Below are 27971 nucleotides of genomic sequence, written 5' to 3' on the forward strand. Positions count from 1 at the left end.
ACACATATGGCTGGGCTTTAGAATGGCAGGTGACAGTTTCACAAGAAATAAATTGTGCCAGTTGAATCCAGCTCAGAAAACCATTTTGGTGGTTTTCATTTGAAAGCAATCTCCTTCTGCTTACTAATGGTTCCTGAACTCTCTTCATATTTTCAGCAACCCCCCCCCCCCAAAAAAAAAAACCTGAATTATCTTAGTGAGTTTGAGATACCATCAAATACATTGTTGTTAGGAAGGGCAGAGAGTTTCTACACATTTTAGAAAAGACCAAAGTTATTAGCATTGAAAATAAGGCCACTTTCTCCTCACACAAACACTCAACTTTCTGGGTCCATTCATAGTTTTTGCTATTGGTATTTTCAACTTGGAGTGGATCTGCACTCATGGGGTTTAACATTAAGGAATGGGTTTTGATACCCATATGGATACATAACGTTCTGCTTTTAAAGTTCATAGCGTGTTATTAAAATGTGACACCAGAGGGGGTTGCAGAGCAAACAGGAACCAGCAATAGGGAAAGTGTTTTGACAGAGAAAACAGAGGTAAGAAGCACTTTATTTTATAAGTATGTCCTGTGACATTTTAGAACAATATATCTAATATTGTTCTAACAACCTTAAACAAGTCAGCGTAAATCTAGCCCTGGACTCTCATATGAAACTTAGTGAGAAGGCCAATTTTAGTTAAATTCAGACATTTGCACTCTATCTGCATGCATTATCTTCAGTTACCACAACTGAGCAATTGCTAAACGATTAAAAAAAAATGTAGCTCTTCATTTTCTTTAAAACTTCCTGTAGAGCCTCACATTTATGATCAAGGAGAAAACCAGAGGGATCGGGTACCCTCTCTGGTCCAGTCCCAGACTCTGCCTCCCTCTCCCACTGGAAACCAGGCAGCTCATCTCAAATTGAGGCCTTAACCACAGGGCATCGTCTGGGTGACATTCTTCCTGCTCTGAAAATGAGAAAGACTTTCCCCTTTTAACTCCTATACACCCATCCCACCTCAAAGAGTCATTCAACAGCAAGCAGGGATGTGGGGTTTTTAAAATTGCTCATAATATATTGCTGTTATGGGGACTTGATTGACAATGTTAGGAAATCATCAAAACAGAAAGTGCTTTCTTCATATTCTTTCCTTAATGTGCCATTCAAAACCTTATGCTTTCTGCTACAAATTGTTTCAGATGTGCAATAAGAGTTTGAAGCATGCCAAGGTGGTATCTCATTCAAGTCCACTGAATATATTTTAGATATGTTCAGCAGGTTCTAACACTACTAAGTATAAGCACAACAGTTATGCAAAGTAAGAAACATCCTGAAGCAATTTAAATATTGGAACAACAACAACAATATTGTAGTGTGTGTGAGTGTGTGTGTGTGTGTGTGTGTGTATGTAAAACTTCAAGTTTAGGTGATGATCCATGGAAGCTACTTTTAGTGACAACAGTTTTGCTGCTTTCAAAGCACAAATTTGATACTCAAGGATCAGTCAGGGAAATCAAATAATGTTTTAGAAATGTCCCCCCCCCCCCAGATATTTAAACATAAGCCTATTGTAACATACTGGTGCAGTTCGTGATTTTGTGTTCACTGCATCACTTCCTCGGACAGCAGCGCAGGCCCAGGAAGTTGGGGAAGTCCACCCCTGATGCCTGCTCTGGTCTCACCATTATTTGTTTTCTGTGGTTTCTCCCAACTTGACAATTATACCAGTCTATGATTCCCTTCCCACCACCACTCCAGTAGCCAGCATTCAGAATAAGAACTGAAGAGCTCCATTTAAATTCTTCAGAATACCTTGTGGTGTTGTTACATCAAGGTTACTGCAGGGCACTGCTGGAAATATTAATGCTGTCAACCTCCACTTATCCATTCGGAGTAATGCTGCTGTTTTCATAATTACCACTAGTGCCCACCAAGTAAGACCCACCGGAGGCCAATTGGTTGAGGATACCTTCGGATGTGGAGCTGGGGCTAGGTGCAGCTCAAATGTAGTGGTCCAGTGTTTCTAACCAAGGTTAGCAGATAGGTGAGCACACCCACTCTTTTTCACTCCTGTGGCACACATACCCTGTTTCCCTTCACACCATCTTTCCACCTCCCTTTCATTTTCCATATTTAACCACGGCAGCACTATATCCACCCCTACCCCAACTCAAGGCCTGCTGGAGTTCACAAGCAAAGCCAGAAGCAGGTTTGAAACTAATCATGGTTAACATTAGCATCAATGTGTATGCAACACTGAACTATAGTTAGCTCTGAAGGTGGAAGAAAGCAGGGAAATCCACACGTGAAAGGGTAATAGGAAGAAGGGAAGACCTGAGAGATGGCTACTCATCTCCTAAGCATGGTAAAAAGATTGTGAACATTAAGTTTGCTGTCAGTGCAGTGACTTTATGTCATGAGCATTTCAAAAGCATTTCAAAAGAAGCAAGGTTCAAAACACAATGAACCCCCCTCCATAATCACATTGTAGTGTGAAAATTCCCTTTGAATTATATCCAATGCACATAATTATGTCCATATTAGAAGTGCCATCTATAGCCAGTAATCTGTGACAAAAATATATACCAGAGAAAGGACAATATATCAAAATGAAGGACTTACTTTTCTGTCCTCCGTTTCTACACAAGAGCTGCACTCCACGTTAGTATCCTGAAAAAGTTAAGAAACAACTAGTAAGGGTGGGGGGAGCTCTCTCTCCAAAACGACAATGGCGGAAAACCTAAAAATAAAGTTAAGGGTTCTCCTTCTCCCCACTTTCTCCCCCACCCCCAACATTAACTTATCATATTAAATATTTTATAGATACAAAAATATCAGACTTTCACATATTCATTTGAAATGACCTCAAGTGAACTTGACTGTAATGAGATGTGCATGATGCAGTAACCAAGCTTAACCCAACAGAACAAGAAAGGCCAAACCACAGTTTGGTGTTACAGCAGAATAATGCCCCAATGCTGTGGGCTTTGAACTTATCCCATGTGGATTGGGGAAGGTATGAAGGGAACTTTTGCTCACTTGAACCGAAGTAGAAGACCTCACATATTGTTGATTGCCCTGCTTTATCAGGGTCTGTGACTGAGTAGAGATTGAACTCACATTAAAACAAACTTGAAAAAGAAGTCCCCTGATCAATATGGGGAAGTCTGAGGACTAAGCACACATTATTGTCTCGTTAACCATGCCTGAACCATGCAAATGAATGAACATCCCTCAAAAGACATTCAGATATAACATTAAACATTATTTAATGATACACGAAGGACCCTACCCCAGCCTTGTGAGCCTTCAAGCACAGGGTCAAAGAATATATGGGAGGCCTTTGCTTCTGTTTTAAGTTTTCACTCATTACATCCAACCCAACATAAAACTGTGGTTTAGCTAAACTACGGTTTAAAGTGGAGTTGGAAAATGGGGCCCTCCATGCCTTAGTATCTGGCCCTCAAGAGTCTGCATAGGCCGTGCCTCCTCCCCAGGCTACAACCTTCACTGGCACTGATCCATAGCCTGCCCTATTTTTATTTTGTGCCTGGTGGGAATAGAATTGGCTCAAATGTGTACTTGGACTTTCATAATGGCTCTTGCTTTCATGTATGTAGAAGCCACTCACTTTTTTGTGCGGCTGGATTGTAGCCTACTTTACCAAGAGTCATGCGCTTTCCCCCACTCAAAACTGGCTGTGGGCCCCAGAAAGCTTGTCCAGTAAGAAATGTGACCATCGGACTGTGCAGAGCAGGTTCCTCACTCTGGCTTAAAGAAACAAATGGTTTACAACCCGGGCTTGTTTCACTAAACCAAGGTTATGTTAAACCATCACCTTTGAGTTCAGATGCAAAAATACACCGCTGTCAGTTCAAAAAAAGAAGCAAAAACTTCAACCCTCCTCCTCAAAGGGGTATTAATCTGTTCAAAACTGGGGGAGGAGGGCTTCTGGGGATGCAGAGCTCTATGAGTTAATTAGACCCTGTAAACCAGGGGTGGGGAACCTGTGGCCATGCAGGTGTTATGGGGCTCCATCACCCATGAGCCCCAGTCAGCACTGCCAAATGTCAGGGACGATAGGAGCTGTAGTCTAACACCAGGTTCCCCATCCCTGCCCTAAGCCATGGTCATTACAGAGCAGAAAAGTTTCTGGTAGCTCACAAAATGCAGCCATTATTTATGATCTCCTTTAAAAACAAAAGAGGTGGGACCCCTTAATGTAAGGGGAAAGGATGGGAAACACATCAATGAACAGCAATATTCTATTCCCCTCTGCCAACTGTACCACCAAACAAAAAGAAAACCATCTGCTTTATGAAAAACACCTGCCATCTTTCTAAGCTAATTCAATATGCTCATGTCACAGTTAATTTACTGAACATTCATTGCTATTCTTCTCCCTGCCCTCTCTCCAAACAATACACAAAGTCAACTTTGCAGGTGCCTGACGGAAAACAATAGCATTTGTCAACACTATAGGGATGGTCTAGGAGCACAGAGCCACCCTCCATAGAGGGGCTTTCACATAACATTTACTATGGGGAGATGTGCAAACATTATTTGCACATGGGGAAAGCATGCCTCTCCCCACATGGCGGAAGAGACATATCCAATACCCCTCGATCCACTGGAGAGAGGGATAAGCCCAAACTTAGACCCCAGTTGACCGCAAGACCAGCAAGACTGCTGCCACTCCAACTTTATTGAGACTCTTGGTCAGGCCTCACACATTTTTCTGAAGGTAAGAAATCCCCACCATCCCACAAAGTGCCAAAACAGTGAGTCTTTTTGTCTGTTACTTCTGGCTTGCCGTGGATTCATCTCCAATGGCAGTTGCTGTAGACCACCAATACCAGTGCACTTGGTGGGTTGGTGACAGAGTTTGTCCAGCTTCTGAGCCCCATGCCAACCCAGTAGTCCCTTTCTCCAGGCTATGGGAGTGGCAAGACCCTCCTTAGAAGCACCTAGTTTCACACACAGTGATGCAATCCAACAGCAGCTGTTGTGAGGGCAGGGAGCAATGGAAAAATGTTAGAGGACAGAGCTGTGTCCTGTCCTAAACTGTCCAAGCTAGCCTGATGCTCTCAGATATAGTGAAGTATGCAGCTCTGTTGCCAAGGTTGAAATAAAACTCAACTGACATTTGCAACTGGAATGGGAAGGAAGGTGGCCTCTTATATTTTGCCCCAAGAGGCAAAATGTCTTGGGGTGGGGTCCGGGTGTAAAACCCTGGTCTTACCTACCCCCCCCCCAACACACACAAGATAGTCGTGGTTACTGCAGTCAGTTTACCTGGCTCATGTCTGCTGAGTGCCACCAACCATCTTCACTGTCACTTCCCCAACACCTTGCAAACTTATCAGGCCTGGCAGGGATAGGAAGTGGGATTAAGGAGAAAACTGCTGAGTGTAGTAGCTGCAGAAGTTATCATCTTCATTGATCTAGGAAGCCCCTGGGCTCCACTGGGGGTCAGAGGTAATCTTCGGAAGTAAAGATGATGGGTGCTTCTCTTCAGAAAGAAAAGGTTTGGTGTTTTCTTAAAAGCGGGAGGGGCGTGGTGATGGTGTCAGCTCTGGTGGGCCTTACAAGGTTTTTAGGACCCACCATTGGCCCCACATGAACGCCAAGGGTTTTTTGCAGTCACTAGTTTTATACAGGCCTGCATGTGTTGTTGAGAGCCAGTGCTGTGTAATGGCCAGAGTGTTAAGGCCTGGGAGATCCAGGTTCAAATCCTCACTCAGCCCTAAAGCTCACCAGGTGAACTTGAGCCAGTTACTGCCTTGCAGGGCTGCTGTGAGAATTAAATGACGAGGAGAAGAACCCAACAGATTAGACAACTGGGCCAAAGCAAACAAGACAAATTTTAACAGGGAGAAATGTAAAGTATTACACTTGGGCAAAAAAAATGAAAGGCACAAATACAGGATGGGTGACACCTGGCTTGAGAGCAGTACATGTGAAAAGGATCTAGGAGACTTGGTAGACCACAAACTTGGCATGAGTCAACAGTGTGATGCAGCAGCTAAAAAAGCCAATGCAATTCTGGGCTGCATCCATAGGAGTATAGCGTCTAGATCAAGGGAAGTAATAGCACCACTATATTCTGCTCTGGTCAGACCTCACCTGGAATACTGTGTCCAGTTCTGGGCACCACAGTTCAAGAAGGATACTGACAAGCTGGAACGTATCCAGAGGAGGGCAACCAAAATGGTCAAAGGCCTGGAAACAATGCCTTATGAGGAACGGCTTAGGGAGCTGGGTATGTTTAGCCTGGAGAAGAGAAGGTTAAGGGGTGATATGATAGCCATGTCCAAATATATAAAAGGATGTCATATAGAGGAGGGTGAAAGGTTGTTTTCTGCTGCTCCAGAGAAGCGGACACGGGGCAATGGATTCAAACTGCAAGAAAGAAGATTCCACCTAAACATTAGGAAGAACTTCCTGACAGTGAGAGCTGTTCGGCAGTGGAATTTGCTACCAAGGAGTGTGGTGGAGTCTCCTTCTTTGGAGGTCTTTAAGCAGAGGCTTGACAGCCATCTGTCAGGAATGCTTTGATGGTGTTTCCTGCTTGGCAGGGGGTTGGACTGGATGGCCCTTGTGGTCTCTTCCAACTCTATGATTCTATGATTCTATGAACCATGCACACCCCATTGTTGTTCATTGGAGAAAAGAGTGGGTTATAAATGCAAGAAATGAATAACAACAGTTTTGGAACAACAATAACAACATTATACTGCATTTCACTCTCCCTACGCATTCTTCATCAGTGAGTGATACGGAGTGGGGCAAAATGCATTTGAACATTATTAAAGAGGAGAGGGGACAATGGTGTCATTTTCCTTTCATCCTGCAAATCATCTCTTTAGCGGTCTGCACTCTGCAGCCTTCCCAGCTGTCCACACTTCAGGCAATGCCTAGTGGGACACATGGTGAGGAGGCTCCCCACCCCATTCAGGAAGTGGAGGCAGACGGGGAGCCTTGCAGACCACTGGGTAAACGTTGACTGGAAAGAAAGGCCGGACAACAATACTGCAAGCTCAAAACCATGCAGCCAGAAAAATGATAAAAGAAATTCTCAGGAAAATGGAAACTTCTTCCAATGGGGAATGTGGTTTTTGTGTTGTTGTTGTTGTTGTTGTTGTTGTTGTTGTTGTGTTTTTTAAAAGAAAATTGAGTGCAGATTTCAGCAGAGGACTAGTAGCCACCCTATGAGTCTTAACATCAGCAAGGTACAGAACTTGATGAGTAGGAGAAAGTAAAGGGACTATGGTGCAAAGATGCTGTACAGTCATGGCCAAGCTGGTTCTCCAATTAGTCTATCTACCCTTGGAAACACTGCCAGTGGCTGAGAGACCCTCATAATGCCCTCATTATTCTCTTTGGTCTAGGCCGGGGGTCGGCAACCCGCAGCTCCGGAGCCGCAAGCGGCTCTTTGACACCTCTGCCGCGGCTCCGGGCAGGGCCGGTGCGTTTAGCGCCGAAACGTAGGGGGCGCTGCGCCGTGCTGCTGGCCCGCCTGCGCCCACCCACTTCTCTACCTTGCAACAGAGCCCGAGCGAGCGGCATGGGCGCCCCCTAAGCCCGGAGCGGCGAGGGAGGGCAGGTGAAGGTCCATGCGAGCCAAGGCGCGGGCAAGGTAATGCAAAGCGGTGCTCGCGCCCTGCAGGACCACACAGCTGCTTCTTGGAGTCGGTCCCGCCCTCCCTGCCAGCCTGCGTTGCGCGGGGGGGCTCCCAGTCAGCCAGCCAGAGAGCACGTGCGGGACGCGCCGGAGGAGAGAATACCTTGAACCATCTGTTGCAAAGCGCCTCTTTTCCTCCGGGGCTGCAGAAGGGCCTCCACATCCGGCTCCCTCTCCGCGCCCCCCCACGCCGTCGGCCCGCAGACCCATCCAATCAACGGGGGTGGGGAGGGAGGGACGCAGGGAGAAGCGGGATTATCTGCAGATGCCGGACTCGCTGAGCACGGTCACGTTTCGCGCCCTCCCCGCGCCCTCCTTCCCAACTTTTGTATCCACCTGCTAAGTCCAGCCTGCTCTCCCAGCCCCCCAACCCCTTTCTCAAACCGCGTGTGTTTGGAGCTTCGGGGTCGCCGGTTTTGCCAAACGGGAAAAGGAGAGTGAACTGTTGTGCCTCTTCTTCCTAACCCGGTCCAGATCCTAATATATAGCCTTTTTCTCACGCGCTCAGCAGCAGCTTAAAATTTGCAAAAAACAAACAAACAAACAAAAAACCTAACGAGAAGGCAATCCAGGCACGCATATTCAGCACCTGTTTTATCAGCCCTTTTCGTTGTCGAGCTGCATGTGCGTTTCTTGCACGTCTGACCTCAAAGCACATTATTGCTCTCCAAGAATTCCAGGCCTTGTGGGTTGCAGGGGATTGCTGGGAAGTGAATTGGGTTGTTGTGGGTGACTGGGAATTGTTTACTCTGCCAAGTGCAGCGCCCGGATTACTTTATTTTATTTTTTGTAAATTTATTTATTTGGTTCTTCAATTTAAAGTTTTACAAATTACAATCACATATCCAACATACCTCAGAAAAACCATAGAATCTCCTGGACTTCTCCTGCATCTTTTATAATCCAAATCTTTTACATCTCAATTATATCAAAAATTCACCATTGAACTACAAGTGTTACTCCAATCCTACTAATGATTTTAACTGTTTACTATTATTTTTAAGATAAATTATTTCCCCCCCCCTTCCTTATTAAAATTTTTGTCTTCCTGATTTCCGATTCTTCTGGTCATTTTTGCCATTTCGGCATAATCCATCAATTTAATCTGCCGCAGCGGGGGCGGGCAGTGCCAGAGGAGGCGAGTCCTTTTTTTCTTCAGATTGACAGCTGACTGCACGATCCTGTATATATAGCATTAAGGTAAGAAACAATATATGCAGTGCTATATTTGTTTTAAATGTCGCAATGGTTGTGCGGCTCCCAGTTGTTGTTTTTTCCTTCGGAAATGGGTCCAAGTGGCTCTTTTTGTCTTAAAGGTTGCAGACCCCTAGGCAAAGTTTTGGCAACCTGCAGTTTGTGTAGGCTACAATATCAAGAATGACCAGCAGATGGAGGCAAACAACCATACAATCAAGCTGGATTGCTTCCTATTTAGGGACCAGGTTGCAAAAAACCAGTTCCCTTTTCGGCAACAAACAATTGGGTGCATTAGATCAAACATCAAATTGCACAAGTTTCTGCAATGACAAAATCTTATCCCTATTCTGATTTTCTTTAAGATATATGTATATATATAAATAACCAGAAAGTATCATTACAAACATAGCCTGCTAGGAACATCGGAGATGAAATAAATGGGAAGATGCATGATTATATGAATGTTTTTGGTGAATTACACCCTAAAGCCTAGAAACCTTATTCCCTGTCTTTCTGAAAACTCATGCCTTAAATATGAAAAAAGCTCAATGTTACTCGTAAAATGTGTGCACCAATGACAACTGCTGGAGGTAGTTTACCAAGATATAAAACAATGGATAAAAAGGACCAATACTGCAATGCTATATATCCATGTACCTGGGATTGAGCACCGTTGAAGTGAATCGGAATTACTTCTGAGTAAACCTGTGCAAGACTGCCCTGTTAAATGAAAATATTGTAGGCCACTCTTTGGCATTGCTGTTGCCCGCATGCTTCCTGGACTGACCATTAGCAAATGTTACATTGTTAGGTCGTCCCCCCCGCATTACATGAAGCAAAGGATGGAGACCAAAGCATTTTGCAAATACAAATAGCTGTGTGTTCAAAGCACCCCCTCTCCTTGCTGCGAAAGGTGTTAGCCTTGCCTTCCTCAGCAGGGAGAACCTTTGGAATAATGGATTGCCCTGGCTGTCATGGTGTGATAGTTAAGTCCCCTCCTCTGATATATATTGTCATGGGGACAGTAGTGTAGTGCTCTAGGGTCATGGGGAGGGGGCTAAAGACCCATTGCTGCTTCTGCAGCAGAGACCCTGTCTCCATTGCCCTAGAGCTGCCCAATCAGCATGGAAAGGGAGTTTTTTTTTTTTTTTTTTTTAAGCCACTGTATGCTCCGAAGCTATGCACTTGAGAACAAGGGACTACATTTTCAAGAGAATAGTGTGCAAGATCTGTTACATGCAATGGAACTTCACAGAAAACACAACTGAACTCACTTCAAAATAAGGTATTGGAGCACTCCAAATCATTTGCCGATGAACATGTACAGTAAATAGCAGAACAACTGAAAGACAGCACATGCAGATCTGTATTAATTGTTGCAGGACACCCCTAATTCTTATTGTTGTACAATTGTAGGACGTTGTATAATCTTAGAAGGGTGTGTGGCTGTGACTATCACGAAGGGAATCTGCACCTCTGAATTTGTTGCTACACTACTGCAAGGGGAAGGGCAATAGTTCAGTGAGAGGGCATCTGTTTGGTATGCAGAAGGTCCCCTCTTCAATTCCCAGCAACCCTTGATTGCAGCCATGGAGAGCCACCATTAGTCAGTGCAGACAATATTGAACTAGGTGAACCAAGGGTCTGATTTGCTATAAGGCAACTTCCTATCTATAGCTATAACTATGTTCTTCCCGTTACAGGTGGGTAGCCGTGCTGGTCTGCCATAGTCGAAACAAAATAGAAAATTCTTTCCAGTAGCACCTTAGAGACCAACTGAGTTTGTTCTTGGTATGAGCTTTTGTGTGCATGCACACTTCTTCAGATACGCATGCACACGAAAGCTCATACCAAGAACAAACTCAGTTGGTCTCTAAGGTGCTACTGGAAAGAATTTTCTATTTTGTTTCGACTATGTTCTTCCCGATTTTCAGGAAATTTTGTGTCATAAGAGAAAAGCATCTGGGTCTGTTAAGACACCACTCCCTTGCTCCCAAACCTTAGAGGGCACTGTAAACCCCGTACTTGCATACCTGTACCTCTGAACTAATAAATAATACTCATAATAATTACATTATTTTTGTTAACATTAAGAAAATTTCTTTATTAAAAAGCAAACAAATCAACCTATGACTTATCTGGGCTTTATTTTAAACCAGGCATCCTCAAGCCTTGGCCCTCCAGATGTTTTTGTCCTACAACTCCCATGATCCCTAGCTAGCAGGACCAGTGGTCAGGGATGATGGGAATTGTAGTCTCAAAACATCTGGAGGGGCAAGGTTGAGGAAGCCTGGTTTAAACCAATAACCAGATTCAAAATGTACATTTTGAAAATGTAAGCGACTTAGGGTCATTAGAAAGTTACTGTTGATTACCACTGGGAAATAACTGTATTCAATTAAAATGGATTAATTTTATCTTTTTTCCATTTCCATTTTTTTATTTTGTTGAAGAATAACATGGCTCAAAGATGAACACTTCCTATTTTGTATACATTTGGGCAATGCCCAACAGTTGCTGCAATTGAAGAGAGCTCTGAGTAGCTGGATGTATTTTATTTTATTTTATTTTATTACTTTTCCTTTACAAAGTTTGCATTAACTGGGTTGCATGACAGATAACCCTTCAGTAAGAGAGAGCAGATGAGGTCAACAAATCCAAACTTTATTGACCCAAGCAGGAATAAGGTATCAGAGTTGCTTCTTATCTTGCAGAACTTCTGCAATACTCCTATTTATTCACAGCTAAAGGGTGCGAGGTCACCTGTCAAACTGGGAGTTGGAGAGCTTACCAAGGTATATAGCAGTTCAAAAGCACCAAAGGAATTGTTTGCAGATGGGAGGGGGAGAAGGGGTAAAACTCAGCAACAGAATCAATCAAAAGAGGTTTTTAAATATTTCTTTCTGTGTCTCCAGTTCATAGCTGTCAACCTGCCTTGCTGTTTCTCAATGCTATAATAAGGGAATTTCCCGCAAAAAAGGGAAAGGTTGACAGCTATGTATCCAGTTGTAGCACCTTAATTCACCAGGAATAGTGTGTGTACACATGTACATATTTAGGTGTGTGTAATCGCTGATTTGTTTAAGAAATTATTTCACCATTTTATCCACAATTAGCCTTGGAGGCTCCTAATTCTTTCCCACTTTAAATGCATGAATGTAAAGATTAACAACAGAGAAGCCATGCCCCCCCTCTCTCACACACATCATTGTTCCCATCAACTGTGGATGAGGGGTTGTCTCAGAAATCAAGATGGATTGGGTGCCAGGAATTCCCTTAGTTCAACTGAGAAAGAAATAACATTTCATACATTGGCTGATGCATTCTCCCCGAAAGCTCTCTTCTTCCACCTCCTCCCGTCTGACCACTAGCAGCTGCCTCTTATCACCAGCAACTGGGAGGAAACCAAGGGGCTGTCATGCAGGTGTTCACATCTCTCTCTCTCTTGCAGCTATTAACTACCAAGCTGCGTGGCACCACAACGGAGCCAAAGCACAGCCCCATCTACAAACTTAGCTGATGTGCTGCCCCATAGAATTGAATGCGGCTTTCGCAGCAGCATGATGGATCGTGGGCAGGTTGCAAGTAGGAGAAATGCAACCCCAAAATCAGAGAAATTGTTCCAAACTCGTGCTGCATTGAGAATATTTTCTGGAACAGAATACTTGGAACAGGTTACAAGTGGTCTCAATAAGAGTTTTACTGTGCTGATTCTCTTGCCAGCGAACCAGATTCTCTTTTATTTATAGAATGGGGCTCAGTTCCAAACAAACTGGTGCAACAGCTGCATGGCCATAAACTCATACTCTTCCTGGCCTTTAAACCTGTTGACAAATCTGTGCAGTTCACTTACCAGTGTAATTTAAAAAATCCCACCCCCACCCCTCCCCAAAATGTCATTACTTCAGGTCAAAATTGTGCTGTTGGGGAAAATGAAAGTATTTTACAGTGGTGGGTCAAACTTTATCAATTGCATTAGAGAAGAGCCAATTTCCAACATTATGCCACATTTTATGTGAACATTAAATATAAACAAGGATGTGGGCAATGCATACAGGAGCAGGGTTAATTCTCAATGGCTGTGGTCAACAAGTGGAAGGAAAAGTTTTAAGCTGTACCTAATAATGTGCCTGAGTGCATCACATCATCATGTGTGAATGGCTGCCACACATTTCTCCCAGAAGTGAAGTGTTTCAGTTCAGAGGAATAGGGTTCCAAATCTACCTGCTGTCCCTGTCACTGGGCGGACCAGCCCTCACTAGCAGATATCCTGAAAGGAGGTGCAAAAACACCTATCGTCGCAGATTTGCAAATCTGATTCATTTAACACATTGTCTGTTTTGTCCTTTAGTAGAGTAAATGAAATCCTGAAGTCTCAAATAATGCTTTCCTCACAGCAACTGGACTGGATGGATTGATGGATCTGTTCGCAGTACACTTCTGCCACAATTTGAGACAGGTGGAGGTGTAATTCAGAATAAGGTATTTAGTGCAGAGCTTAGCTTCCAAATAATCTCTGTTTCCAACTCTAAAACCATTTACTAGTGTTTGTGATTTGAAAATTATTTGACAAAACTCATGCATCGTAACATAATATTTCCAGATGTCAGGGAAGCTGTGCACCTTCAGATGTTGGTCTCCCAACTCCCATCAATGTTAAGGGATTATTGGCTCTGCTGCCCAGCAACCTATAGAAGGCTACAGGTTCCCCATCCCTGGACTACGGCTTCACTGATCGTCACAACGAACCCTTTATCCAGGGTCAGGGGTAGCACACCTCTGAATACCTGCTGCTGAGAAGCACGAAAGGAGGTGTGATGTGCTCATGTCCCATTTGGGAGCTTCCCATAGGCATCTGGTTGGCCCCTGCAGGAAACAGGATGCTAAACCAGACATGCCCTTTGTCAAGTCTAGCCGGGTTCTTCTTGTGTTTATACCACCTTGCACAACTGTTTGAAAAATAATAATATAATGCAAAAGGACCTTGCTTTTGTCTGACCCAGCAGGGCTCCTCTTGTCTTTATATTGCCTTGTTCAACCACTTGAACAATACAATTATAATGTGAAAGGATCTTGCAGTGTAAAGCGCGCGCGCGCACACACACACACACACACATTCAACACTCCACACATACACACCCCACCATACTGATGACAATTTGGCTAGTAATATTTAGTGAAAGTCTCCCAATGGCGTGGGAAATCATGACCCAGAGACATCTGTTTGACATAACATGGAGAGAAGCCTCGTGTTCCACCTTGGCGAGAATGACCTGGTCTTAATAAAGACTGCAATTGCAGACCTGGAGAGCCTGCACGCCATACACCCTACCATCTCCATAATCTGGTCGGAACTTCTCCCACGCTTGCAATGGCGCAACAACCTCACACCTACTAGACTTAATTATGCCGTTGAAAAAATAAATAAGCGTTACGGGCAGCAGTCACGCGCATTGGGGGTCGCGTGGTGAAACATCCCAGCATCAAAGTGTACAGGAAGGAACTCTTTAGGCCTGATGGCGTGCACCTTTCAACAGTTGGCAATGATTGTTTTTTAAGCGACATTAGGCATGGCCTTTTGCAATGGATGGCGGAATCGGAGGCGTGATTTCAGGTGTAGGTAGTCTTGGCGGCGAGACCGCGATTTTGCGGTCTCGGGTGGCGGTTGCAGGCCTTGGGCGGAATCCTTTAGTCATTTACAGGATTGGGGGGGCGTGGGGTGGTGACCCCAGCCCCCATTGTGGCGGCAATAACAGGGTTCCCATTAAAGGGGTCTCAGGGGGAGGCACTGACCAAACGCCCAGGGTCGTCAATGCCCTCCCCTTCCAGCGGCAGCGAACATAGGGGGGTGGGCTATCTGCTTGAACATATGTTCTCCAGACTAGCCCACTTCCCAATCATGCTGGATAACCCTGAAGGTACCCAGAACCCTGGCTGGGGGGCTGGGAAGGATAAACGCCCAATGCCTGAGCCAAGGTCTTCCTACATCTGAAATATTAATAAAGTTGTGGCCAATTTAATCCCATAGAACGTTGTCATGAGTCTTTATTTCCCTCAGGGGCTGCCCCGGGGTGCGGGGGGGACTTCGCCTGACCGCGCAACATGGAGAGAAGCCTCCTGAAGCCTGTAGTGTCTGCTGGTGTGCTGAAGTGCAGCCGTGCTTTGAGATTTTCCCCCTTCTCACACACACTGTGGGCATGGAGTGCTCAGCTACCCTAATGGAAGTGCATTTCTTCTCTTATGCTGGATGGTATAAGGGCACCCTGTACACAGTCTATGAATTTGCCCTTTTTATTTATGGGTACATCTCCCCTAAGAAAGAGGATTAGTCTTCTAATTCTCTCTCTCTCTCTCTCTTTTTAAGAGAAGCAGTTAACCCTTACGGGCTTTCCCCTTCAATTTTAGTTTATTAATTCATATGTGATGGAAATCAATGATAGAAACTGTCTAGAAGCAATTATTGATAAGGGACAAGATATTACACATCTGAAGGTCAAACTCTCTTTTAATTTTTGAAATGTCAATCATGAATATGCTTCCCTTGTTCTGTGAGAAATCTGGAGGGAAATTATCTTCCTCACCCACCCCCCACCATATAAAGTGGACATCCTTTAAGGAGTTTCCAATCTTGGTCTTAGATAATTAGGTAAGTGCTTGCCTCAATAATTCAGGTATTCCCTGCTTTCATCTTTATGCACTGCGTAGTAGAAATGGAGAGGCAGTTCATTTTAAGGCAAGCAGGAGAAAACTTTGAGAACGATGACTGAAAGCAAGAACAAGATTGTTATGGATTGATTCAGAATAGGCATTTGGGTCTAGAAGATGAGGAATATTCAGGTCTACTGCTGCATGTTCCAACAATGGCCCAATGCAAGTGTCTGTGAGGAGCATCCAAGAGATTACAGTAACTAGGCATTCCAACATCTACTACATTCACTTGTGGGAAGACTCATAACAACCAATCATCACCACCATCGCTGCCCACCCACTTGCTGTGACTTCAACATTTCTCTTTCTGCTTGAATAAATCAAGAAGTTGGGTAGTGTTGCTGGAGGGTGGGAAGATTAACAAGTGACTGAGGGCTCTTAAGGGTTGAATGGAGCTGAGGTTTGAGAAACAAAAGTTCAGACCCATTGGGGCATCCTTAACTAGTTGTAGAGTTTTGGGTTTTTTTGTTTTTTTTTACTCTTGGGCAACTTTCAAGATTAAAAGAAAAAGAAAAAGACACATCCCATCAATGAACAACAAGCAAACCTCTGATTCTCAATCTTAAACCAAATGTATTCCATCCCCTAATAATATAAACGTTACAGTGCATATCATCGGACATCATAGGCTAAGGACACATGTAAATCAATATCAATACAAGTAAACCACACGGACAAACTATGAAGTATTCAGAAGAGAAGGACTTCAGCTTCACAAGGTTCAGTGTTGGAGGGATTGTCTCTTGAAGAGGCACATGCTCTTTGCAATATAGCAGTCTAGGCTCTAGACCAGGCATGGCCAAACTTGGCCCTCCAGATGTTTTGGGACTACAACTCCCATCATCCCTAGCTAACAGGACCAGTGGTCAGGGATGATGGGAATTATAGTCCCAAAACTTCTGGAGGGCCAAGTTTGGCCATGCCTGCTCTTGACCATTTGGATAGAGTGATGTGTTCTTCTAGGGAGAATTAAACTTCTGACCACATCCCAGCAATGTTTGACAATAAAGCTGTTTCAGGCAACCCGACAGTAATTAGGGAAGGGATCCTAAGAGATGAACAGAATATGGTTTTGGTGTTGCGTTGTTGTTTTTTGTTTTGCAGATGTGACATCTCATGTGTGAGAAGCTGAATCTGTGGGAATTGTGTCTTCTACACAACCCATAAACACCCATGACACTGCTCCTCTTTTGAATATGGATATCCCCAAACCACCAGTATTCATTCATTTGGGCCAGCTCTGATGGGGGAGGAACTGTTTCTCTAAATAGGAGACCTAGGAAGAAGCCTTATACTGAGTCTAACCATTGGGTCCATCTAGCTTAGTATTATCTGACTGACAGTAGTTATCCAGGGTCTCAGAGAGGATATTTCCAGCTTTACCAGGTATTGTTAGTGATTTGAGACCTTCTGCAGCCAAAGCAGATGCTCTTACCACTGTGTCACGACCACATTCCCATACATTACTAAAGGTATCAATAAGTCCTTACAAAATGCTTTCAGTGGTGGTGTACTACATTTACCAGCCTATATGTTTACCAACCTGACCCAACACACACACACACTTTCAAACAATCATCCATTATCTCATATCATACTGATAGCAGACATGTAAAATGGGAAGTTGGGGGTGATTTGCTCCATTTTTTGTTTGTTTTAAAATCTTGTTGTCACAAGAGGTTAAGAAAATGTGGAAAATGAATCAATAAAATATAGAGGGAAAATAACACATCCAACAGATATTACAGGCAAAAGATGGGGTTACTCACAAAACAACTCCTAATTTATTGTTGAAGTCCAGGGAGGAGGCAGCAACAAACAAACATTATGAAACTTGAAAAGAAAAAGCAGTAACAGCAAGAATTGGGAAAGTAATATGCATTATTTAGTCAAAACAATCAGAAATCACACATACATATGTTGTTAACACATTTACCTTCATATTGTAGATGATTGCGCAATACCTACCACGGCAGCAAATGGCCAGAAAAAAAGGGGGGGGGAGGATGGACATACAAAGCAAGCCAAGAAAATATATCCTATTATGCAAGCTCTGGAAACACTTGTTTTGTCACTCTTTTTGTTAGTTAAGAAATACTGGTTGGGACAATATTATGCTTGCAATAAAAGGAAAGAGAAACTTTTAGATCTATGGAAACTTAACAGTGAGGGATGCCTTTACTACTCCTACAACAATGTTCTAAATGCCTAGCCAAAATTATCCTCCATCTATTAATTACACCCATTTAATTCACTGCGTTGTCATCCTAAGTTGCAACATTATCTGCTTCTTCCCCCTTCAGCGTTACTTGCAGAGTCATGCAATCAGATGCCATTCATTAAAGTCAGAAGTAGTTAATTAACTCTCACTTTATCTCAACGCTTGGATAAGCAAGAACCCCAAGTCATTTCTGTCTGGGAGACTTTTTTTCCCTTCTTCAAATTTAACAAAGTTAACTTTGTGACTCTGTCACACACACTCCACTTTTAATCATTGGTTAATTTATTAGGGGGAGGGGACTGACTCAGGGGGGGAAGAGAGGATTATTTTGGTCCCCACTTGGAAATACATAACAGCTTTTATTTCAACGCATTACTTTGCTGCCTTTTCTTCTTCTTTTTCTCTCTGCGGGGATTCCCTCACCAAAGTAGACTTGTCCCAAACTTGGATCTTGGCATCCAGGTATTCTCCTTTTATACCTGTTTTTCTTGAACCAACAATTCCAGTTTTTGAAAAACCTCTTGCATTTGCAATGTGACTCCAATTTAGTGATACAGTTTATGTGCATTACCAGAGTGCACAACTTCAGGGTGAATTGGATTTTCTAGAGGTCAACGGATAGAGAGCTGAGTGTTCTAGAGAAAGAAGAGCTAGTCATTGGGAGGTTTGGGGCAGGGTTTTGCCAATATGCTGATGACACCCAGCTGTGTTTCTCTGAAATATATCCTAAACTGGGAACTGGATGCCGCAATGGGCGAGATGGAGGCAAAGGAACTGTTACTTAATTCTGACAAGACAGAGATTCTACTGGGTTGTATACTGGCTCTGTAAGCATTGCTACAAGAAGCATGGATTAGGTTTAAAAAAAGGTAAAGGTACCCCTGACCGTTAGGTCCAGTCACAGACAACTCTGGGGTTGCGCGCTCATCTCGCTCTATAGGCCGAGGGAGCCGCCGTTTGTCTGCAGGCAGCTTCTGGGTCATGTGGCCAGCATGACTAAGCCACTTTTGGCAAATCAGAGCAGTGCACGGAAATGGCGTTTACCTTCCCGCTGGAGCGGTACCTATTTATCTACTTGCACTTTGACGTGCTTTCGAACTTCTAGGTTGGCAGGAGCTGGGACTGAGCAACAGGAGCTCACCCCATCACAGAGAATCGAACCGCCTACCTTCTGATCGGCAAGCCCTAGGCTCAGTGGTTTAGACCACAGCGCCACCTGCGTCCCTATTATGGATTAGGTAGGTTGTATTAAATTAGGAACATAATAAGAGTCTGGTTGTCCCTCTCATCCAGCATCCTGATCTCACAGTAGCCCATCAGATACCTATGGGAAGGCCACAAGCAGGATCTGAGTGCAGGACCCTCCTGCAGTTTCTATCAACTGATATCCAGAAGTGCTATTTCCTCTGATTGTGGAGGTGGAGCATAGCCATCCCAGCTAATAGCCATTGACAGCCTTCTCCTTCATGAATTTGTCCTGTCCTCTTTTAAGGACATCCAAGCTGGTGGCCATCACTGCCTCCTGTGGGAGTGGGTTCCATAATTTAACGCTGTGCTGTGTGAAAAGGTACTTTCTTTTGTCTGTCCTGAATCTTCTAACACCCAAGATTCAACGAATATCCCCCAGTTATGTGAGAGGAATAAAAACTTTTCTCAATCCACTTTCTCCATGTTGTGCATAGTTTTATAAACTTATATCATATCACCTCTTACAGTTGCAGTCCCAAGCACTGCAACCTTTCCTTATAGGGGAGTTGCTTCATCCCCTTGATCATTCGGGTTGCCCTTTTCTGGGCAACTCTCTACAACTGCCATTAGGAAATATGCATTTAGGAATCAGTGGCAGCTGAACACCTGGAGGTTTGCATGCCTGTGCATTGCCAATATCTCACAATCAGCAAAATCAGGTGCTGACAATGACCGCTCCCCACATCAAATGGGGGGTGCCTTTTGCGTGGTTGCGCACAGCCCCTCGGATCCCAGTGCGGCTCCCAGTAGTACGGGCTGGCTTCGCCCTCTCCAGGCTGGATACCTGGAGGTCTCCGCCTACCTCAGCCAATCGCCCAAACCCGCCTGGGGAGGCATTGCCAGGGGATCAGCCAGGTAGGGGGAGGGACCGCCCTGCCCACACAACAGAAGGTGAATATTACCTGTGAAGCATCAGTTGGCTCCAGAGCTTCTCCCACCCTGCCCTCCCTCAGTTAAGCCTTCTTTTGCAGGTTAACCACTTCTCCACAGTTATGCGGGCGCTGCTACACCATGGTTGCCGTTGAAGGGCCAGAAAGGAATTTTCCTGCATTGGCAGGTTTTGCCTCTTCCATAGCAAAACGTCACAACTTTTGCGGTTTCAGGCCTTGGGCAGAATCCTTTTGTCTACCTTCCTAAATGGGGGGGGTGAAGCGGTGACCCATGCCCCCCCTTGCGATGGTGATCCCAGGATTCCCCGTTAAAGGGGTATTGAGGGGAGGCATTGGCCATACGCCGAGAGGTTGTCATTGCTCTCCCTTGTGACGGCGGTGAAACGGGGGGTGGGGGTGGGCTCTCTGCTTGAACACATGTTCTCCAGAGCCAGTCCAATCCCCACACATTCTGGATAACCCTGAAATCTCCCAGATCCCCGGCTGGGGACTGGGAAGGATAAATGCCCAATGCCTGAGCCAAGGTCACCCTACACATGATACTTAATAAAGTTGTGGCCAATTTTAATCCCATAACACGTTGTCTTGAGTCATTATTCCGCTCAGGGGTCGCCTAGGGTCGGGGGGACTCAGCCTGTCCAGGCAATAGTCATATAATGGTTTTCCTCCCCACACTTCTTACCCCATGTATGATAAAATTTCTAACTGAAAGCCAAATAAAAGTACATGAATCTGTCATGATGGAGGTGTGCTGTCAAATTTCTTAATTAAACCAATGGAAGAAAGACATGCAAAATCACAAAACTGTATCTCCTATAAAGGCAGGAAATGTGATGATGAGATAGCAATTGTAACTGTTCGATGAAAACCAATCATCTGGATTAGGGGTGTAAAAATTCCAAATCTCAACCAGTGGCTATCAGATAATGTAAACTCTACATGGCAGTGAAGATATTTTCTATGTCGCACACCTTCAGCGAGGAGGGCGGCAGTGAGAGTAGGAAGACAGCTATACATCCACAATAGCAGACGTATCGTTAAATGACCGAATGGAGAACCGTAATTAAATTAACTGATTATCATCTTACTTCTATCCAGAACTCTAATTTAATGCTCCTGCAAATGTAATGAGGTTCACTAGAATGCAAGGAATAAAAATACTGTGGAAATAACAGAAACAAGATTAAATTAATTGCAAAACACACTGATAAGAAAGCTTGCTTTGACTTATGTGAAACACTGTATTTCTGGGAGCTATTAAAAGAAAAGCTGCATACTATGCACCTTAATGATAAATAACACCTCATAAGATTTATTTATTTATTTAAAAAGAATAAAAATAACAGAGAACATAGTTACTATATTGCTGCAAAAAGAAAAGGGTTACCCTGGTCCAGGCTTGGCTGCGGACGGTCATCAGCTGACCCATTGTTGGCTCATGCCAAAAACTATAAAGTCTCTTTCGTTCCAGCAAGCCTTATTTCACTGCCAACTGTGTATCAGGTCTAGTGATGGCAGTGGTGGCAGCAGCAGCAGAAAAGGAGGAAAGTACTGTGTGCTCTCCAAATCCTGAGGCCCTTGGATCAATTGCTGGACCTTAGGAGACCACTTATGCATAACCAATGCCTATTTTTTGAAAAATAGGTGTCGGTACTCATCGTGAAGTTATTACAGTAAGTGCCACACATTTTAACCGAAAAAGAGAGGACCACACAAACATACACAATGCGTACCTTTCCCATAACCCCCTCCCTTTTCCTGGTCTCACTGAAAGGACAAATTTCAATGTGGAAATCAAGACTTATTGTAATTTGTCTGAGGTGCCCAGGTTAATCTTACACTCAAGGAAGGCAGAGCGAACGCTAGACAGGATGGAATCAGGAGAATACGTGCCTCTCCCATAACAATTGTGCTGTGATTGTCCATTCAGAAGGCCTACCGTACACAGTCAGCACCAAGCAGCTGGCATATGTCAACTTTTGAAAGTCATGCTAACAAAGAATGTGTCCTTGAGAGAAGTGGAGGGGAGGCGCATCTTGCTCTGCCATATCTCCTTGGCTGCCTGAGCAATTTTCCACCTAAATACTGTAGCACTCCCTAGTAACTCATTGGTCATGGATTTTATTCTGCAACAGCCCCATGTAGAAACCTTATCTCCTCATTTTCATTCTGTGCACTTTCCCCTATTATGTGTTCAATATTTCACTGGAGTCTCATATTCCCATCTCGCTGCTATAGTCTACTAGCCTGGAACATAGTTCAGTCTTTATCTCAAATGTAATGGAAAAGTAAAATAACAAAAGGAGAGAGTTAATGTCTGCAGCCATTTTTGTTGGGCTTTTGCCGACACGTGTTCTTCTCTGCTACGACGGCGGCACAATAGAATACCATGTTCCTAGATAATTAATGTCCATTTAGAATCAGGCTCCTGGCTACTAAGGAGACTTTAGGAATAATGAAATCAATGTGGTCTTAAATACAAGGGGAAGTACTGCTAACCACTATGGATCGTTTCCCAGAGAGAATGCTCAGGACCTCTGTGGACCATGTTAGAAGAAGAAGAAGAAGAGTTTGGATTTGATATCCCGCTTTTCACTACCCGAAGGAGTCTCAAAGCGGCTAACATTCTCCTTTCCCTTCCTCCCCCACAACAAACACTCTGTGAGGTGAGTGGGGCTGAGAGACTTCAGAGAAGTGTGACTAGCCCAAGGTCACCCAGCAGCTGCATGTGGAGGAGTGCAGACACGAACCCGGTTCCCCAGATTACGAGTCTGCCGCTCTTAACCACTACACCAAACTGGCTCTGGTTAGTTGGATGGATGGATGGATGAAACCGGCTTCTCGTATTTACTTGTGGCAGCCCAGCCAGAGAAAGAGCAACTCCCAAATAATAGTCAGGTGTGTGTTGAAAACACAGGACGGGAAGAAGAAATTTGTCCCACGCTCCCCCAATAAGAATTAGAATTTGCCTTTGCTTCCCAGAGAGAGGTTATTATGATGCACAGTTGCTAAAGCCCAGAGAAAGCTGGGTTCAAAATGCTACTGAGCCTTTTAGCCTAGTCTTGTTTGTGAGGTAAGAATACGCCAAGCCTGCATGAGCCACAGTGACTTCTTTGTACAGGGGTGGTGAACCTTGGGCCCAAAGACTGGATGTGGTCCTTCGGGGCTCAGAACACTCCCCAGCCCACATCCCCTCGTCCCTGTCACACCCATCACTGGCTCACTGCTTAGGTGCTTTGGCTGGCTGGATTGAATCCTGGACTGTAAAAATGCCTCAATGGGGAATGGAGAGATATGTGTGTTTGGAAACATCTCACTTCTGTGTGGCTGGAATTTAGCTCACTCTACAGAGGTCAGAGTCACAACCGTTGATCTGCTTGCATTTGCTTCTGTTTGTGTCCCCCTACTCAGCATGTGGCCCCCAGAAGATTGCACATGATGGAGTGTGGTCCTCAGGCTGAAAAACTGTGGCCCTTAGGCTGAAGTAAGGTTTCCAACTCTTGTGCTAGGATGAAGAGCAGGATATACATGTGAATGAGTAAATAAAGAAAAATAAATAAATAAATAAATCTACATAAATATCCTTTTGCAAAACTTATATCACACCTTTAAAAGCAATGCAATAGGAATGCCAGAAAGTTGTTAGTATTTATTTTTATGAACACAACAAATAAGCGAATAAATTGCAGACGGCTCTTAACAGCAAGCAGCAGATGGACACGCTTGGAAACCAAACACTGATATATTGCTATGAAATGAGAAGAGGGAAATTTCCTCAAAAAATGAATAAAACATGGTAATACACAAGAAAACATGTGTATAATTGGAAACGTTTTTATTTCTACAGCTAGACAGCTCTAACTTGCCTTTTCCTTTATAATGTCAAATCCCCCAGCCCCAGTTGCATGTAATTCATCAGCACCTCTCATTAAAATCTCATTTCTCCACAACTCCCACAGTGAGATCTATGCAATGAATATATTTAAAATCACATGCTACTAATATGTATCCATAACACAGTCCTAGCTGGGTGCTGGTAGATTATGCTCATGAGTACTTCTCAGTTTCTCATCCTCCCCACCTCCACCCCAATATTAAATTCTCTCCATGCCTCCATTCTGTGAAACAAGTCTGCATGAAAATTTGTTCAACTAATACACACATTTGTGCAAGCAATTCCCCACCACCTAAACATAGAGTTAGGGTGAGTGTTAAGAGATGCAAATCACATTCTAGCTGGATGTTTGATTGTGGTTGGAGTGGAGAGGGGGGTGTCCACTGCTATTCATGGATCAACTGAGGAGGAAGGAGTGCCTGTCCGACAGGATGTGCATGTGGAGTGAGCATACATACATTTGGTCACACCCATCAATGGAAGGCACCCTCCCTGTTAGGTTGCCCCTTGGGCCCCTAAAATACATGGCATGGAGAAAGTGAGTAGATAAAATACTTTCTTCACTCTCATTATATTCTAATAACACAGCTTTAAATAACGGTTGGACAAATTTATGGAACATCGGCTAAAATCATGAACCATTAGACATGGAGGTAAACAGAGTCTCCCTAATTCAGAGCTTGTATCGCTCCAAGTGCTAAATGCAAAAAAAAAAAGAGGGTATGACTATTGGTTTGATAAGCTGGCAAATCTCTCAGTGGCATTTGACTGACCACAGTTGGAAACATCATACTAGTCTAAATAGACCTTGTCTAAGCCCATGTCAAAACATGGTGGATCTGTGTGCAGTTGCCCTACTGAGTGAACCCCTGAACTACAAGTGAAGTATGTATTCTTTTGTGAAGTATCAAGCCCTGGATTGACTCCACCTGCCCAAGCTGGTCATCTGATCCTCCTGAACAGGAAGGAGTATAAGAGCCTAGCTTGGTGACAAAGTCTTTCTGGATCCGCCTCCCTCTCCCTGTTTTACTTTTAGACCTGACTTGCATTGCAGGCTTTGAACAACGGTTTACTTCTTGACAATTCCGCCATATTCTAATGTGATTCTGAACAATCTTTGGTCCTGACGGCTGACTTGCCCCAAAGATCCTGCTTCCCACTTCCCAGTTTAAATCATGTCACTGCATAAGATCTTGTATTCGTGTCTTAAACACAGTGCTTTTTTTCAGGGGGTACTTCTTATTTTTGTTGTTTAAAAGTGTGGCACTTACTGTAACAACTTCATGGTGACTACCAGCACCTATTTTTTATAGAAAAACAACAACAACACTGCTTAAACACTAAACGCAAAACAATTTTGCAGTTGACAGTTACATGCACCTACATACTTGGTCTTTCAGTTTAGGCAAGAAGTTCAGTAAAGTTGAGGCATTTAAAAAATAATGCACACACACACACACCCGCCCCTCCTAGGCTTAGTTGCTGGCCTCTACAAAGTACTACTGCTGTTTTCATCAATAATCTTTCGTTTTGTTTTCTTGTCAGCTAAGCATAATGGAACATTTTTATATATATTTTTTATATTCCTCTCCTCCAAATATCGCTACTAATGTGATCCAAGATTTACATTTGCATTATTATTTGAAATAGTCCTGTTTGCATATTTTGAGCAAACACGAAAATTGCAAAAACCCAGCAGGTACACCTGAGCTGATAAATACACAGAAAATAGTGTGTGTGTTTTTGGACAATTCCTCCCCCTCCCCTCCTGCTCAAATAAGCAGAAATGATTGTTCTCCCTGAAATGTGTTCATGTTTGAGAAATTATTTAAATCACAGGTTCTTAAACTTTAGCAGATTTAGCCTCTTTCTATCAGTGAGTGTGTCGACGGGGAAGAGGGTTCTGAGGGAACATTTTCCAGCCAAAATCATAGAAATTTAATGAATAGACTTTAAACACGCAGAGATATGCTTTCTTCAAATTTACGTTTTTTTAACATACGTTTTAAAAACAAAAAAAGTACATTGCCTAAATAAAATTGCCTGTAGAAAATGATTTAATTGGACTTTAAAAACACGTACTTAGCTGAATTATAGACTGCATTCATAGCCACAATATGTTTGTGGTTTATTTCAGGAATCATAAGGAGTGGAGACAAACTCCAGGGTTTGCAAGATACCAACAACAAGGAGAGCCTTCTGGAAACCGACAAATACTCTACAGGAGACATACTGGAAATATTTATCTGACCCTTATCCTATCAGTTCACATTCAATGAACAGTGGCAAAAAAAAAAGAACAAGAAGTTCTAAGTTTGTATTAATTGATATTGCAATTAATGTGGCATATAGCACATGGTCAAATCAGTGCCACCATCTGTGTGGATAGTCCCCAAGTGGAAACAGGGCACACTGGCGATGTTCAGCCATACAGTTCAGTTACTTCCAAGCCAAATATATGAACAGCAGTCCCACTTGCTCCACTAAATCAAGAGTTTATCAGCAGCTCTATTACTAGTAGCGCTTTTGAGGTTGCAATTCCAGTGACGTACCAAGGGGGGCGATGGGGGTGGATCACCCCGGGTGCCAGCCGGGGGGGGGGGTTTGACACTCGACACCACCCCCCACTCGCAAGCCGCGGCCTGCTACCCCTTCCGTGCAGCGGCAGCAACTTTTAAGGCTGCAGCGCACGAGCAGTAGCACAGATGCCTGTCTGTGCTGCTGCTCATGCACTGCAGCCTTAAAAGTTGCCGCCGCTGCGCCCGCACAGAAGGGGTGGTGGCCGCTCGCGCCCAGCATCTTGGGTAGAGTGCACATGCCCGCACATGTGCACTCCTACCCTGGATGCTGTGTGTGCGTCGTAATATCAGGGCACACGCTAGGGAGTGGCGCCCCGCCCCGGGGGGTACCTCCACGTTTGCCGCTCCAGGCGGCAAAGCGGCTCCCTACGCCACTGTGCAATTCACTTCCAGCTTAAAACTGTAAACAGTGCACAGATACATGTGACAAATGAAAGATAATGTGGGGCGGGGCTTCCGTACTGATTCTGTAGAGGCACCCACAGAAGTCACAGAATCTTCAAGTGCCACATTGCTATACACATTCAGCTTCTGAGAAAGTCAGTAGCATAAGACATGACAAGCTTTCCGAGCCTCAGTGATTAGGCAAAGTTTGGAACAAATTTCCTGACCTATCTAAGATCAGCAAGTTTAGATTAGGTGTAACCCAGAGCCATTGGTGGGAGTTTGGGTTTGAAATTCCTGTAGACATTTCAGAATAATGAATCACAGATATATCTGAATATAGTGTGTTTGCAAATATCACTTGTTTGGTGTGTCTGTGTGTCCATTTCACTCAGGGAAAATCGCAGTGTTTGCTCTTATTGGAGTAATTAAATATCTTTAAATATATATCTGTGCAAGAAAAGTTTGTGATTGTTATTGGGTCCATCTGTTGGATGGCTATGGCTGCAACAGTTGGGCTGCAATATTAATGAATGATACACTGCAGTCCAGATGTGTTATATTATAAAGCATATACATTTCACCTGTATAGGGAGACAGGGTTGGTCCTGTATACCCAACACTGACTAAAGTGTACACCTATAACACACATCCATGTAAAACATGATGGATGTGACCAACAGATGTTTAATACAGGTAAAAAAATGTGAATGTCAAACAGTGGTTATAGCTCCTTTTTTGAGGTCCTGTTGGTCAAGGCCAGTCTAGACAATACAAGATTTGATTCCACTTTCATGATTTACCCGCTAACAACATCTGCCAGGGGTTAGAATCAGGACCATGGTGGGTAGTGACTAGAGATGGATGAATCCGTCAGTTTTGGTTCTCTTAGTTTCCACTCTTCAATTTGGTTCTCTACAGTTCTGCACCAATTGTTTTTTTTTTTTTTTTTTTTGTTTAAACAAAATAAAATCCTTATAAAATTATTCAGCATTTTTGTGTGAATTTCTCTTAATAAACACATTTTGTTGACAGTTTTGACTAATGCACACATTTCTACAATTTCTTTTAACAGAATGCATTTCATGTTATTCTCACTAATTTATTAATTTTACACAAAGAGAGAACATACTATAAGAGCTCAGACCTGCCACTTAACTGCCACATATCACTAA

The 27971-nt window shown here is 43.7% G+C and overlaps 1 protein-coding gene across 17 annotated transcripts in view; it reads right to left on the reverse strand.

Annotated features, from left to right (window-relative positions):
• The window catches only part of RBFOX1 (RNA binding fox-1 homolog 1), a 1003674-nt gene that overhangs the window by 700601 nt on the left and 275102 nt on the right, over positions 1-27971 (reverse strand). For 14 of the 17 annotated variants that reach the window (XM_033166784.1, XM_033166777.1, XM_033166788.1 and 11 more), the window contains one exon: positions 2613-2660. The exons of the other annotated variants lie outside the window; for them this stretch is intronic. In XM_033166784.1, coding sequence (XP_033022675.1) covers positions 2613-2660 — 48 coding nt within the window. The remainder of the gene's footprint in view (positions 1-2612; positions 2661-27971) is intronic. 17 annotated transcript variants of the gene reach the window in all.

The sequence above is a fragment of the Lacerta agilis genome, chromosome 13, assembly GCF_009819535.1.
Source record: "Lacerta agilis isolate rLacAgi1 chromosome 13, rLacAgi1.pri, whole genome shotgun sequence".
In the NCBI taxonomy this organism is placed as follows: domain Eukaryota; kingdom Metazoa; phylum Chordata; class Lepidosauria; order Squamata; family Lacertidae; genus Lacerta; species Lacerta agilis.